The following is a 16,940-nucleotide window of genomic DNA, read 5'->3' as shown; positions in this document are numbered from 1 at the left end:
TGACTAAGAAACAAGGGGCACAATATTAAAAACCGTATACATTTACAATGACAATGATGTTCTTTTTTTAGTAACTCAACTTCAATGTTTGTTACCAGTCCACAAAATTTGGCGCCTTGTGCTTCTTTTCTAAAAAAAATTCAACACATCTGCGCATTTGGTTTGGAATTTGATACAACCTCCATCCTAAAGTTTAAGGCTTTTTTTTTGGAAAAGTCAAAACAAGTAAAATTTGAATAAATTTTAAAATAATCTTTCAACAAATATGATATTTTCTAGATACGATATGGAAATATATTTCATTATCTATCTAATGATATTGATTTGCATGTTAATGTTTTTGGTAAAAACTCAGTCAAATTTGATACTGTATAAGTTATTAACCTTCTAAAATTAATATAAGTTATAATTTTTTTTATGTGAAGCCTTAATTTTTTTAGATGGAGGTGTTACACAGCACGGTTAATCCATCTTCCCTACGCGGTAAAACACAATTCGAGAAACCTTGACGTGGCACACCACACGAATCTCAAAGACGTTCTGACCGAAGCTGCGCCGCTGATGTGCAAGATGCCCGCCACGCCACCCATAAATGCCAGCAAGAAAGCAAGGAGCCCGTCCGGTCCGGCGGTCCAAAGCCAAGAAGAGCTCTCAAACCCACCACCGCACCGCACCGCAAGAGAGAGAAGGAGAGGGAGCAGAGACCACGCGATAAAGGGGAAATCATGGAGGCGATTTGCTGTGGAGATTCGGGTGCGTGATCTGGTCGGATCTTGCTTTTCTGGGAAGAAGAGGAGAGTGCTGGTGGTGGTGGTGGCGGTGTGATGCGGTCATGTGGTGCGCGTTTCTGCGTGCCGTGCGCCATGGCATGATGCCCGCCTACGCCTAGCTTATATCCTCGTCTTCCTCCCTCCCATCCCCGAGATGCCGCATTAGCCACCGAAAGACTCCATCTTCCCCAGCGGCAAGGAAGAAACCTCCGAGATTTCCCACCTCCACCTCGTCTGAGCGCGAGGAAGAGGAGAGCGATCGAGGGAGGCTCACCGCGGATTGGCGCCATGACGGTGGTCGACGCCGAGTCCCGGTTCCACGTCTTGGCGGTGGACGACAGCATCATCGACAGGAAGCTCATCGAGATGCTGCTCAAGACCTCCTCCTACCAAGGTCTGCCCCTGCCCCCGCCCGCGAGCAGAGTGTTCCTGCCTCCATTGAAAACTTCCTCTCCTTTTCTTGGTTCGTTCCCAAATCTCACGGATTCCGTGTTCTCTCTCTGCGGCGGCGCAGTGACCACGGTGGATTCCGGGAGCAAGGCGCTGGAGGTGCTGGGTCTGAGAGAGGAGGGAGACGACTCATCACCCTCTTCTTCCTCCTCCTCCCCCGACCATCAGGTGGAAACCAGTTGACTCGATTAGTTCTTCCTTCTGTTTTGATTGGCCTATTGAGATCTTGATTCGTATTCTCGCGCGGCGGAATGAAATCTGAACTAACCACGTGATTTTCTGCAGGAGGTGGGCGTGAATTTGATCATCACTGACTACTGCATGCCTGGCATGACAGGATACGATCTGCTGAGGCGGGTCAAGGTAAAGAGATTTGCAGACCCCGCCTTTATTCTCCCTCTGCTAATTTGAGCATTCATTCATTCACGCATTTCGGTCTCTGAAAACCTGTCGCTCTGCGTGTTTAATTTCGCGGTCCAGGGCTCATCTTCACTCAAGGATATTCCGGTGGTGATCATGTCTTCCGAGAATGTGCCTGCCAGGATCAACAGGTGAGCAGGAACGCAATCAAATCTCTCCCCTCATTCTACCTCTACTTTTATGATTGATTGCTTTGGTTCATGAAATCGGCATGTACTAGTACTGCCGGGGCTGCAAAACGAAAATGATTTTGTTTTCACTGTTTGGGTGTCTGGTTTTAACAGTGCAGTACATGGGTCCTTGTAAGAGAGAGAGAGAATGAGAGAGAATGAGAGGGGCAGTGGTGGGGAGCAGAAGGAATATATTGCCATCATACCAGTTTTGCTTAAAGGAGCAGTTGAATGCCCATGGGATATTTTAGTTAATACTACTTGCAAAGAGCTTTGTTCAGACTTTGGGATTGATTTTTTATTCAATAAAAGATTTGCAACTTTTCATCTGAGTTTTGTGCCTTTGTAGCAGTAAAAGTCTACCCATTCCATTCATGTAGTCTAGAAGAAAGTTTGGCTAGTCTGTGTAGGTCTAGAACTTGCAAAGACATTGTGTTTCTGAAAATGTTTGTTTTGTTGTTTCTTCTGGTAGTACCTACCTAAAATTCTCCGCAAGTTTCCGATGATTTTCTTGGATAATTCGGTAGGAGCCAAATGCTGAAGATTTGGGCCCTCGGATAGAACAAAGCAGGGTAAATTGCAGTGTGATATGATGGGACAAGTGGAGAAAAGTGGAGGAATTCCCCCCACAACAGCCCCCCCGATGTCGCTGTAATGTGTAATGGGGGGCCATGAATGCCGGGTGTTTTCATGCATAGATTGCATATCCTGATGACAGTGACCCAAAGCATAGAGAGAGGTGTTCCTCTCAACGCCCTTGTGGTGGTGGGTGGTCAAGATCTCACAAAATCTTTTCAGACACATCCCGAGATTTATTATACTGTACTACCAGCTGAAAAATATTCTGGTTTTTTTTTTTGTGTGTGGCCACTTTCAAGTGTCAAAAAAAAGGGAAAAAACCCTTGGGGGGCAAGAGGGCATTAAAGAAGGCATGGAATGCGTTTGCGTTGGGTGTGAGTCAAAAGGTCCTGAAAAAATCCACAAGACCGTATCTTTTGCTTGTCCTTGCAAAGATCTCTGACATGGCCCTTTGAGTGGTGTGATCACGGAGCAGGGAACCCTAGTGGGAGAAGAAAAAAGAGAAGAGAGTCTTCCAAGCAATCTATTCTTCACTTCCCAATGCATACTACAGTAGTAGTAAATCTTGTTTGTTTTGTGTGCTGAAGAATGGACTTGAAATTGTTTCAGGTGCTTGGAAGATGGCGCGGAGGAGTTCTTCCTGAAGCCCGTGAAGCTCGCCGACATGAAGAAGCTCAAGTCCCACCTGGTCAGGCGGAAGCAGCCGCAGCTCCAGCCACAAGAGAAGCCACTGCCGCAGCAGCAGAAGCCAGAGCCATTGCCGCAGCAGCAGAAGCCAGAGCCAGTGCCGCAGGAGCAGAAACCGGATCAAGCACCCCAGCAGCCGGCGGAGGATGCGCCGGCGCCTGAAGTGGTCGCCGTCAGTGAGTGCAGCAGCAAGAAGCGGAAGGCGGCAGCGATAGAGCCGGAGGTGCTGTCGTCGCCGGTGACCACGAATCCCAGACTGCCCAGCAGCGGCCTGGCAGTGGAGACCTGAAGAAACTGAAGCCCTACGAAAAGTTCTTTTGGCTCGTAATTCTTTTTTGGGAGGGTATACTCATGGGATAATCATCGTTAGCTCCCGGGCCGGCTTAAGACTTCAGTTCTAAGAGAACCGAAGAAAGTTTTACATACTTTACACCATTAGCTCCACAAATTTTGCTGTGCTCAGCTGAGGAGCACCGTGCGTGCAGCCGTGCACCGCAGCACTGGCGTCTTCTGCTAGGAAGGGAAGTGTGGAATGGAACCAAGCTGTAGATAATGTGGCCGCGCGCGGCGCCGTGGATGCTTCTAAGACTAATTTTATGGCTTATTTATTCTAACCAGCACTTTGTATACTCAGGTTGACGCATCGACCAGTCAAAGTAGTACCATTCCGTTATTCACATTTTGCCGCCGTGCCCATCTGTTCTTTTCATGTGTGATCTTAACTCCTGTGTTCAGACATAACTCACATTTTGAGGATGAGAAATCAAGACTGGAAGTACAATAATAATGTTGGTTAGTGATAACAGTGCTGGTACATGTGCGACGCTGGCGCAGCGCTGTTGGCAGCACGTTGGATTATGCTAGTTGCAGCGTGGAAGCAACTGCGAGGGAGAGGAGCGACCGGTGGTTGGGGCAGGCAGGCAAGATCCGGCAGGATCGCCCGGATCGAGTTGGGCAATATTATCCGGAGATCTGCTCCGATCGCCTCCCGCAATACAAAAAGCTTGTTGCAGCAGCCCGCCCGCGAACGCAAGGATACGTCTCGTCTCATCACGTCCCGATGCGGCAAGCAAATTGCTCCTTGTTGCCAACCAGCCACACTTTCATCCCAACTCAACTCATGATCCAATCTTATCACTTGCTGAATTATTATTCGATAAATAAAATATATTAATGTCGTGAAGATGCCAATTATAACCAGCCTCTATGACAACAAACTATTCTAACTGTAATACGGATACACACAATCAAAAAAAGAAAAAAATATATAAAAGAAAAAACACCGCTACACTGATTTATTCCTTATAACAACGGACTAAACACCACCAAGACAACAAAAAAAAATCCATCTTCCCCAAACATGACACCTTTAACAAAGGAACAACCCACACACGCCGTCATCACCCTGGTCGTAGATCAGCCTCCTTGAGACCCGGTTCCTGCAACCCGTAAGCAAAAAAAAAAAAAAAAGGTTTCGTACGCCTGCTAAGGACGTTCGGGAGAGCGCGCTGAGTCGAGTTCTTGGTATAGTGTTGTCAATAGAATTCTCGTGGTTTGCTTTGCAAGGAAAATGGTGAGCATTGTGGTTAAGCTTTGGTAGCTTTATTTTTCTATACGCTTTGTTGTCCTTTTGTTACTAACACATACACACGGAAAATGTCAGTGAACTACTTACATGTGGAACCCTGTGGTGCAAGTTACCACAAAGAAAATGCACTCCTCCTTGTAGACCAGCTCGGCTAGTTCCAAGCTTATCTATATATGTTTTGTCATTTATTTTTTGAGCTGCCCAGTCACAAATAGGGACTTTGCATGGTTACTTGTGATGGTTTAATTTGTGGCAAGTTACCGAGTCATCCTGACTGGTAGTATCAACGTGATTCCATTGTTCTGTTTACCTTCTTTGGAAATGAGCTTGATATCTTTTAGAAGGCTTATTTGTCCGAAGTGTTGCCTCTCGTGCTATTCTTATGTGTTACAAACTTCCTACCCATTTGGCAGTGTTGCCTGGTTTTTTAGATGCATGTGATGGGTTATTGTTGGTCATGCATCTGTCGTTGCCTTGTCAAGGTTCCTTCGGCTATTTGACCCTTCCTAGTGCTTCTCTTGTATATTAGAAACAATCTCATGTGCATTCAAGGAATTATTCCTAGAATCACAATGTTAAGCTCAAACGCTATGAGATGCCTCACCGAGTGGCGAAGGCAACACTCTAATCTTAACCCCCCCCCCCATCTTGCCTTTTTTGTTGTGCACGTGCTGAAGACTAGAGATGAAGATTGGAATTGGTTGTAGCTATAGGTTTCTTTAAAAAAAATTATAATCTTCTTTCTTAATTCTACAAGTTCTGTAATGAAAAATGTAATGTCCATTCTATCAATAAAATATGGTTTTCTTATTTATGCTTGTGTTCCCACTCTTTCTTTATAATTAAGTTGAATTTTAATTCAAATTTGAATGTATGATCCAAATTCAAAATTTGAATTCAGATGTGATATTTGTATTTACTCTTTTCCATTTTCCCTTTTATCAAAATATCTACAAAGATGTTTTCAAAAGCACAACTCATTCAAAATTATCACTTTGTGTTTTATAACAAAAGTGAAAAATTCACCCATATTTTCAAATGGATGCCATGAGATGCACAAAATCCTATAACTACTCCCCCGTGTCCTATGATCATATGGTGTTATAATAAACTATGCTTGTAACTCCTATATTATTATATGTCACTCATAAGTGACTAAAGAATATTTATAAACATTACAAATTATACTTCAATTTACATGAAGAATTTCACATGACAGGCGAATAAAATATACCACATATCAACAAACCAAATCTATCAGCCGGTGTCAGGTTTACTTTGGTTGCGACTCCCCCCCTATGGGTGCCTTAATCATGTTATACTAAAAAATACTATTTATTTTTTCCAAAGTTAAGTTTCACGCACAACTTTTTATTTGAGACGCACTCCGATGCACATATAAAAATAACAGTTTTTGTGTGCTCAAAATTAGAATAGCACATAATACTTTTATGCTCGTCGGTGATTATCATAAGAAATGATAAAATATTAAAAAGTAGAGATTATCAACTTACTATTAAACCTACTGTAACTTGTAAGACACATTTGACAATTGAAAAATGATCGTGCCAACTTTTTAATTTGTACTCCAGAAGTTTTATATTTTCTCACATAGCCATACACCACACACCTCTATTAAGATATTTATTAGGTCGTATGCTTTGGAATATCCACCAACATATTTTATGGTATTATAATTGGAGAATAACATTCACATAATAATATACATATATTTCATATAATTCATCAATTGTAAAAAAATCAAGGAGGCGTGCAATTTTTTTGTTTTTTGTTTTCACATTTAATTAAGGTGGCTATGTATATTGTTAAGGGCATTGTATCCAAAGAAAAAACATTTTGCGGAGCTGAGATATATTTTGAATGGTGTACATTGTAACTATATAGCGGAAACGAGTTGAGATAAAATATTTCATGGTTAACAATGCCAACTAAATAGTATACAACATATACATTAGAGTTGTATTATGATTAAAAAGTATAAAATTTAGTATAATTATATTAAAATTTAACATGTTGCGTCTCTTATATTTAGTTGGAAGAACATTGTACGTAACTACGTGATAATGCATGAAAAAGTTGCTCGGATTGTGTTGTGGATGTGGTCTTGAGAGATGAGTGATATAAGTTGCATACTCATTGTGCTATCAACCTGTACAAAAATCAGATATATGGACGAGACAAAAGAGATGATCCATAGCAGCTTATTTTCTAACGAGGAGACGGCCAAAGATAATGAGGGCATCGTCAACCTTGATCTAGAACTTGGTGTTTAGCATGATGGTAATACCGGCGATATTGGAGAGACGGAAGTGTGTTTGGTGATTTGTACGTGTTAGCCACTTAGCCCTTACACATGCTAATGCTATATTGGACCACCCGGTCAAATACCATTTATGATTTACTGGAACTTTTTACAAATTTCATAACAAACCACTTATCCAAATGGATTGAAACTCTCTCGGAATATACAACAAAAATATTACAATTTAGTGGAATGTTTTCAAAAATTTCTAAACACTGAAATTTTGAGTACAAATCGGGATCAATCTGGTACGTTAAATATAAAATACTCCCTCAGCCCTATAAAAATTATCTTAACTTTATTTAAATTTAGATATATCTAAATACTATTTAGTGTCTAGATACTATTTAGTGTCCAGTGACTCGGTAATAATGGTGACTTGCTTGTCAATGTCACTGAAACCGAGTCCTGCGGCAACCCTAGCTAGACCAGTTTAGTTTCAGACTGAGCCATGATATAGCTCTTGAGAAATTGCAGCAGCATCGAACCATATGTAATGCCCTGTAACGAAAACGGACTAAGCAAGCGCTAACTTTAGTAGTATGTAATGTAATTTGTACGGGGACCTTTTTCTTTTGTTAAGCATGTTTGCCTTTGCACAAGAATCATAAGACGTGGCTCAGTCCACAGACTTAAAGATGTGGATAACCTATAGTTGTACCCAGAATTATTAAAAACAGAAAAGCTTTAGTGTAACTCCTTCCTCTTGTGTTATCTAGAACGATCCACACAGCGAGGTGAACCCAAGCGCTGGCCATTCGGAGGGTGTACGAGATGTTGGCCTCGGCGGCAGTCCACCATGCGGCGTGCCAAGAAGTGGTGGCGGCAAGACAGTGGGAGCAGCCGTCAGTGGACCGAGAGAACCGGAAGCTGGAGGAGGCCATGGTGATGCGGGACATGCCCGGAAAGCATGCCGACTTGGAAGCATCCAGAGCAGCGGAGGTAGCGGCCAGAGCCAGCTGGGACAAGGCTCTAGCCTAGGGGGGCAAGCATGACGCTGGCTGGAGGAGGCGTCCGCCTCCATGAGCCGTCGGGAGGCCTTCACCTTCACCTTCAGGGCACGCTGGCGGCAGGTAGGCCACGCGATTGCAAGTAATCTGGTCATAGTAGGCCGCGCTACGACTAGTACGAGGGTACGGTTGTTGTACTTTTGGTTAGTAACATTTTTGTAAAGATGATTCTTTTTGCCAATCAATATTAATAAAAAATGATTTAATTAATTGAGTCATGTCCAGTGGGTTCGGATACCATCCAGCGAATGCGCGAGCTGTCCGCGTAGACGCTTTTATCGTGCAAATTTGGGCTCGTTTGCGTCTCCGCAGACAAGCCAATTATTGTGTGTCGGGCCCTGAGCTAGGGTGTAGACCAGTTTTTCATCCGTGCGGATGCAAACGAATGTTTTGCCCCTATTTGCATCCGGCCGTTGGGATACCCTCATACACTCACCTCCATAAACACGCGCGCACACATTCTACCCACCTATGAACACTTCCGGAAGACTGAGCCAGCAGATTAAATTTTGAAATTGACGAAATCACCACGGAACGTCACCTCATACCTCATACTGAAAGAATATTTCAGCTTTATGAGACATAGAAAATCAAACCTGGAGTTTGAACTCTCGTGGACTGGGGTACAACCACCTTCCCAACCACTCAATGTAAGAACATCTCTAGCAGAGCCCGTATAGTTTTGGTTTACGGGCTCTGTTCTGCGTTAGCGGTTCCCGAACCCGTGAAGGCAGGATTTATCACAGAATTGGCATATGATCAAAGTATAAAATGCAAACAACTCATGCATAGTTCATAGTTTTACATCAAATGACACAATCATAGCAACTAGTTCATAGTTCATGGCAGAAAGCTGCTCATTCTCCTCCCCATCTCACCGCCGGCATCAAATGGAGGTAGGACCGCCGTGACCATCATCCCCACCACCTCCATGCGGCACCGATCCACCACCACTTGACTCTTCACGAGCTAGTATTCATCTCTCCATGATCTCCGCTGAGGCCTCCTTCCACCACTTCATTTGTTGCTCATTCATGTCATTTGTATTCATCATCATGATCTCCCTCTCTTCGGGCAAAAGTTGCTTCATTGCTTTGGCCTTCTTCACGTTGATGCTCATCTCCTCCAACTTAGCCTTGTTCATTGCTTCCTCTCGGCTGGCTTGAACCTTGGCGAGACTCACCTCTTTCTTCTTCTCGATGATGACAAGCTTGGTCTCCAAAGTCTTGGCTGCTATCACCTCCTTCGACTTCATCATTTGATCAAACTTGTCCCTCAACAATGCTGCCTCCCCATTGAGCTTCATCCTCTCTTTGGCCTTCTTGTTTCCTCCGACTTGTCATTGTCCCGGCCCTCCTTCTCATCCTTGTTATCGTCCAGCGTAACCATTGCATCTTTCTTGGGTTTCATTTCTTCGTCCCTCACTTGCCACTTGGGGAGGTGTTGAAGCATATTAAAGAAATTTCGCATCGTGAGGCTCTTGCCCTTGCTACCGGCCATGTCTCCATACCTCGCATCGGCAATGCGGTCCTACATTTGTAAAATAAATATGAAACCGTCAAGGTGTGGTCACCAAACCTACCAACAATTGTGCAAACATAAAAACCAAGCAAATTCACTCACATATTCGTCCACAGTTGCGCCGCTAGGAGGATTCGACACCACCTGATCCATTGATGCCGCCCACCGGATGCATGCCGGTTTGATCGCGTCCCAACGTCCTTGGAGGGATCGGTACGTGCGATCGATATGATGGCGAACGCGCGGCATTATTTTATGAAATTTGTCCTCGATTTGTTGCGAGTAGCGCTTCCCTGTTTGATCGGTGCTTGAGACTGCATCCATCCCAATGGCGGCCCAAGCTCGGCACAACGTGGCGTCTTCACTTACGGTGTAGTTGTTGGCCCTTCTTTTCGTCTTCTTTCCATCGGCCTCCACCTTGACCACACCTTCGTCACCTTCATCTTCTTGTCCATCCTCCCCTTCATCTCCTTCTTCCCCTTCCTCCCCTTCATCTGCGTCTTCCTCCACATCTCCGCCCATACCAACGTCAAACGGAGGGAGTGGAGCAATGTTAATCTCGTCCAACATTTCCATGTACGAGGAGTTGCCGTTCCTACCAATACACGACCTCAATTTCTGCCCGCAACTAAAAACGATATGGGGGTTGTATTTTTTACCTTGTTGGCCCGTCATCGAGCACATCATGGGCGTCGTTCGCGTTCGCAACTGGTGGCGCTGGTGTTGATGGGGATCGGAGCGGAGGCGGGGCGCCACGACTCGTCATCATCTTCGACTTCGTCCTCTTTAGCGTGAAATTCTTCGGTCTGACGTGGGCTGCCTTCGGCGCCCTCGGGTTCGCAACATCGGCCCCTTTGGCGACAGCCGGGACATCACTGCCGGCCGCCGCGGCACCAGCTTGGGGGACCACATGTGTTTATGCGCGCCACAGCTTGAGGAAGCTCATCGAAAAGACCATGCTTGCGACGTCGGCGGGGGTGGTTGGGCTAGCGGGAGCTTCGGCGACCGCGAGAAAGGATGGCGGGGCCTGCGAGCTAGCTCTGGCGGCCGGCGGGGTCAATTCGAGACTCATGCCGACGAGACCGGGCGACGGCGGGGTAGATGTGTAAGGGTAAATTGCCCCTATGTGTGGTTTTGGTAATTAATGACAACCCCTATGGACTAATGTTTTCATTGAGTTTATATGAAGGAATATTCCATAGGTACTACTTGCTCTCCATGTGTTGGATTCAAGTATGGATGCCATGAAGATAAAGGTATACCTTGTGTATTGGCATCAAGATCATCGGTATGAAGATATATATGTGATATGATCAAGAAGAAGAAATGAAGATGGAGTTCTTATGTGGAACTCAATATTAGCCATGCTCTATCTTATGTGAGTATGAGAAGATACAAGGTTGAGTTGGGCAAGTTCAAGATGAGCATCTTGAGTGAATCACATGCTTGAAGCTTGCCGTCCATTTGGTGATAATGGACATGTGAAGATGTGCATCAATGTGGCTTTCCCATCATAGTGTATGGGAGAGTATTTGTGAGTCTTCACGAAGCAACATTGATCAAGTGAGGCATTCCGGCTTGAGTGAAGCTTGAAGAGTTATCATCAAGATCAAGCGGGATGCGCAAGGCAAAGGTATGGACTTGCTAGGTTTTCCTTTTACCGGTCTCAAGGTGGATGTTGGGAGACCGGATTATAGGATAGATAGCCGCACTATTAAGAGGGGCTTTCGGTTAAGTAACTTGATCACATCATCTTAGGGAGCTCAATCCTTTGCATACTTTGCATATCCTTATTGCTTCTTGGTGTTTCTCTGTGTGAGGTTCTTGAGCTTGTTGCTAGATTTACAACAAGCCCAAGTTCATCGAAAACGGAATCCGCATGCATCTTCTATTGCGTTTTCGAGTTTGGACGTCTTCACCGTTTCTTGACGGTGGGAGACTCCCTCTCTAAAATCATCTAAAATGTTCTGTGAGGAGTCTCCATATTTCCAGTTTTTGTTGGGGTTCTATTCGTCGTTATCTTTCCAACAAAATTGGTTTCATGTTAATCGGAGTTCGGGAGCAATAGTTATTAAAGAAAAGGTAAAAGAGAAAAAGGAAAAGGAAAAGAAAAGAAAAAAGGGGGGAGGCGGCCGGTTGCCGCCCGGCCTGCCGGGCCGCACGCCGGCCCACCCGGTCGACCGGGCGGCCACCGGCCCATGCGCCGGCCAGCCCAGCCAGCCCTCCGGTCCGACCAGGACCGTAACCGGGCCGCCGCCCCATCCGGCCCGGCGCCGGCGCCCCACCGGCCCGCTCGGTGCCCTGCCCGGCCGACCGGCCTCCTGGCCGGGCCGGGCCTTTTTCTTCTCCCCCGCGCGCTCGCAGGCCTATCCGCCGCCCATGAGCGGCGCGCGCCCCGCCCGGCTGCTGGTCCGGCTGGGCCGGATCCCAGACCGGCCAGTCCGGCCACAGATCCGGTCAGCCGGCTGCCAGGCCGGCTGGGCCGACTTTTCTGCCCGTTTTTCTTGTCTCTTTCTCTGGTTTTTCCCCAACAGTTATATTTGCTCCATAGCTATAAATAGTCCTTTCTTCCACCTTGAGCAAGCAGTTCTTCCCATTCTCTCACCTCCATTGTTGCTATTTGAAGAACTTGCTCTCCCCCTTGATTCCTCCAACCACTCTTGCTCATATTTGAGGATTTGAGAGAGGAGATCTAGATCTACACTTCCACCGATCCATTTCTTCTCTAAGTGAGGGAATCTCTTGGGATCTAGATCTTGGAGTCTTTGGTTGACTTTTCCCCTTGTTCTTCCTCTCCAATCTCATCCTAGCATTCGTTGCTTTGGTGGGATTTGAGTGTGAAGGACTTGAACACCTCCGGTGTTCTTGCTTTGCATCATTGCATAGTGTTGAGCTCTCCACCACGATTTGTTTGAGTGAGAGACCGTGAGCTTGTTACTCTTGGAGGGTGACCTCCTAGTTGGCTTGGTGATTGGTGCTTCGGTGATCTCTTCAAGAAGATTGTAAAGAGGTCCGGGCTTCTCCTTTGTGGAGCTTGTGAAGTGGTTGTGGAGCTTGCCATCTCCGGAGCGGAGGAAAAGCTAACCATAAGGAAAGGGCCATTATCCTTCGTGGGTGTGGTTCGGAGAATAGGGTGAGCCTTCGTGGCGCGGGGAATCCTTCGTGGGACCTCCACTCCTCCAAACGTGACGTACCTTGTTGCAAAGCAAGGGAACACGGGAATACATCCTCGTCTCCGCGTGCCTCGGTTATTTCTATACCCGAGCTCTCTTTCCTTGTGATAGCCATCGTGCTTGAAGTACATATATCTTGCTATCACTTGTGCTACATATATCTTGTGCCTATCTTGCTTAGCTCTAGTTGCTATTGTTACACTTAGTTGAGCTTAGCATATTTAGGGTTTGTGCTTGTAAACTAAACGATAGTTTAATTCCGCATTCTTACAAGACAAATCAGCGAGAGTTTGTAATTGCCTATTCACCCCCCCCTCTAGGCGACATCTCGATCTTTCAAGATGACGGTGAGGGCGCGCAGATCGGCGGCGGCAGTTGGGAGGAGGTGAAAGTTCCGTTGCGCGCAAACTAGGGGTTGCGTTCGGATTGCGTTCGGTTCGCTCTTTCGGCCCCTACAAATACAGGCCGAGTGGGGGTTTAGGTTTCGGCCCAAAAACTTTTTCCCAGTTCTGACTACTTTACGATCGCTGATTGGTGCCGATTTGCGAACCGAACCCGTAAACCGGCGGTTAATTTATGCTAGAGATGCTCTAAGGTTGGTTCTCACAACTTCCTACTTCTTCCATCTCATAAGTATATTTCTAAATTTATACGTGTTTAGTCTAGATACATCTTAAGTTAGATAAATTAAAATATTTTTAATGTGACTACTACATTTTAATTAATTTTTATTTATAATTAGAGAAGACAATAAAAAGTAATATACACTCAGCATGCGAGCGATGCGGTGGTCTTTGACGACACGCGCACGAGCGCAGTATCTCGAAGATCCACGCAGCCCAGGACCACGTACACAGACGTCTCGTTTCAAACGAGCCACACCACCATCGATCTGCATCTTCTACTCGATCTGCCTAGGCGGGTCAATTTTTCCAGCACGCCAAGATCTCGCACCACCGATTCGCCGGGCATCGCGCGCGCGATCCTGCATCGGAATAGACCGATAAACCTCGGCCACCCGCGGTGACAGTCCGGTCAAGAGGCCACGGTGAGTAGTGTACATTATCGATCTGTCTACTGCCAATCAATCTGAGTACACGGTGACTACAAATCTACAATCCAAATACGATCAAGAGGCACGTGGAATAAAATTCCGTGCAGAGGAAATAACGGGACAGCGGATGTGGAGGCGTGGACCGAATCGTCGGCTCCACCTACTCAATCTCGTACGGCAGATTTTACAAAGAAGATTACGGAGATCGGATACAGTGTACATAGTGCATGGAACATCTCGTCGGATTCTCACCTATCCTCTATGGACTGGCTTTGACGGATGCGTAGCTTAAGTCTAGTTGGACGACTATTGGGACATGCCTGCCATGTGGTGATGTGGACCGAGCCGAGGTATTGACATATACCCAAGTTAAAGAATTTTTTTGGACCCTCAGATCCGTTAGGTTACTTTTTTTTCTACATCCAGAAAGCATATATACATGTTTCTGGGAAAAATAGAATTTTGAAAAAAAATGGAAAAATGACCATTAGTCATTAAGACGAATGGCTACTCCCTCCGGACCGGTTTACATGACTATTATGTATTTCGAGAATTAACTACTAATTTGGTCAATAAAATATAAGATATATATATATTATTGAAACATTTTTTTAATAGGAATTCAATGGTATAATTTTTATGGTATATATCTCATATTTCGTCGACCATATTTGTAGTCAAACTTGTTTCTCAAAGTGCGTAATAGCTCCGTAAACCGGTATGGAGGAAATAATGAAACCTCAAGATCTGACTCCGAGTGACAAAATCACGGCCATACTATGCTATGTTCTCACAAAATTGGCGAGGCCATGACTAACCCTAACTTCTGAATAGTTCATTCTTACAAATCTACCCACTATTATTACTAGCTAAGATCTTGATATCGGAAATAATACTAAGGTATGGTGACCGGTCCATTGTCCTCTCCTTCACAACACCTATGACCTGGCGCCAATCAGATTCAACAATGATCGGTAAGCTGGCTCCTTTCAAGGCCAAGTTTTCCACCCTCGATGCAGGTACTTAGTTTGGCCTCAACCGTATCAACACAACAGGGCAGAAAAAGCAATGCCGAGAAAATAATATTTGCTTCCGCATCTCTCAAAACAATATCATAGCCTGATATGCCTTCCTCAAACTTGAAGGAGCCACCTACTGATAGTTTCACCCTGCCCAGAGGGGGTTTTATACCATGAGTCGCCTAAAGCTTGCCGAAATGTAGTACTAGTGGTGATCACCGACATAGAGATAACAACATGTTTTTTTTACCTTTAAGTATCATTTCTGTTGGATCATCGGTGTCGTATGTTTTTCCAGTAACCACATAAGAACCTAATCAAAGAATCAGGCAATGGGAGAGGCTGGTCGTATATGACTACATTTTGACAATGCCAAGCTCGTCAGACTAGCAATGTTCTCATGGGCGGACCTATCCATCCCTAAGCCCGGGCGGCCGCTAGGCTTGCTAAATGGCACAAAGCTTACGATTTATGATTTTCTATAGCAATTTAATCTAACAATTGGTAGCTTAACCAAGTTCGCCCAGGCTTCCAGAAATTTCTAGGTCCAGCGAAACCATGCGTCTACATATCATTATTAGAAGGTAGGTTCCAGACCTGTCTCATCTTCTTCATGTTCCATTCCACATATGTTGCAAAATCCCGTGACTCTCATATTCCATCCCAATTTTGTTTTCTTCGGTAGCCAACACGTTAACAACTTCCTTCCACGCAAAGGTTTTCACCTTGGAAGAACATTAATTGGACCCTCAATCGCGGCCATGGAAAAAAAGTTAAATTCTGTAAACCATAAGGGCCCGACTGAAATGTCATATCAATATCCTATCTAGAAAATTATGTTGCCCTATTCTCTTGTGGGAGCGTCAGGGGTCCATGAAGGTTTACGCGCACGTGGTAAAGAAAAGGAGCCACCAAAAAATACGATAAACCAAGAGTATAATTTAGGAATTGTTATGGACCGTACCTTCTTCACGGAATTTGAATAAAAACCATGAACCAAGTGAAGCCTAAGATGTTTGACAGAAAGTACTCCCTGTCTTATGAAATTTGCCTTAGATTTATCTAAATATTAGATAGTGTCTAGTTACATATAAATTTTAACAAATTTGAGACATCTTTCGTTTAACGTAGGGAGCAGTATACAATCACAGTATCTTTGAGGCATGGATGTTATAAGCTCGGATGGCGCCAAACTGCATTATGGGAGCCGCTCCTGTCGAGGCCGAGCTTGTCTCCGGAGGCAGGAGGAACCTCCGATCATGGAGACTCGAAAGTGAGGCGAAAAGCTTGACGGCCGGATGAATCGGATGGATTTCGGTGTAGGGGAGGCAGGAGACCGCAAGATCGCCACACATGGCCTCAGCAGGGGCGTGGCACGCCAACGGCCAAAGAAACCGCAAGATCGCCATGCTGCTTCCTACCTGTGCAAGCTGAATGCGCTGTTCGTGAGGTACTGAGGTGTCACTTGTCTGACCGAGAGATTTGGTTGTTTTACTTTCATAAGCTTTGTGTCTGGCGCCGCGCGGTGCTTGTAAAGTTGCACGGGTGCTTTGTTCGTGCTGGAGTACTTGTACAGTACTTCTGGCCGGTTATCGACAACCATTGTAATCTGGAGAGTAGTTCTCTTTGCCTCTTGGGTGTCGACACTTTCGCTTACCTTCACGTGTAGATGCTCCAGACATGACAGTGCTGCCCTTGCCTTGCTGCTCTCTTCCGTCAAATCACAAAGTTAAACTCTGTAACTTGGATGAGGATCGATGCAGAACCACAGGTGCATGAACCACAAGTTACAGTGGATGAAAATGCACAATCGTCCAAGTGCAGTACAGATTAATTCTCTTTCGCACACGTGGCTCACGCTTTGTCTTTCCTTTCTTCTTCTCCTTGCCCAGAGAAGAGGTAAACAAGTGCATATGCGTGCAATCAAGAAAACACCTTGGCAGTGTGAGTGACAGAGCGGATGAAACCGAGAAATGGACCATCGTAGCCATGGGAAGAAGATTAATAATTGTCCTTTTTTTCTGCGAATGTTTCACTCACGGAAGAAAAATCAATTTTTAAAATAGGGTCCTAAATAAATTAGCGACGGACTGAAAAAAAATCTCACGGGGTCAACATCAACATCTCACGAGGCAACAATATAACAAATTACATACTAAGGATTGTCAACATTCCC

General features: G+C 45.2%; 1 protein-coding gene across 2 annotated transcripts; it reads left to right on the top strand.

Moving 5' to 3' along the window:
• Positions 1–632: 632 nt before the first annotated feature.
• LOC124661174 (two-component response regulator ORR4-like) lies at positions 633–3,370 on the top strand. Of its 2 annotated transcripts, none has more exons than XM_047199030.1 (5): positions 633–1,164; positions 1,285–1,387; positions 1,502–1,583; positions 1,701–1,771; positions 2,999–3,370. In XM_047199030.1, the coding sequence occupies exons 1-5, from the start codon at positions 1,059–1,061 to the stop codon at positions 3,363–3,365; spliced, it is 729 nt and encodes a 242-aa protein (XP_047054986.1). In that variant the 5' UTR covers positions 633–1,058; the 3' UTR covers positions 3,366–3,370. The 2 variants fall into 2 exon arrangements, with proteins under 2 accessions (XP_047054986.1, XP_047054987.1); XM_047199031.1 differs by having other exon boundaries at positions 1,285–1,388; positions 1,506–1,583.
• Positions 3,371–16,940: the final 13,570 nt, after the last annotated feature.

The sequence above is a fragment of the Lolium rigidum genome, chromosome 6 (assembly GCF_022539505.1).
Source record: "Lolium rigidum isolate FL_2022 chromosome 6, APGP_CSIRO_Lrig_0.1, whole genome shotgun sequence".
Taxonomy (NCBI): domain Eukaryota; kingdom Viridiplantae; phylum Streptophyta; class Magnoliopsida; order Poales; family Poaceae; genus Lolium; species Lolium rigidum.
Note: the sequence above shows the minus strand (reverse complement) of the source record. Positions and strands in the feature narration are given on the sequence as shown.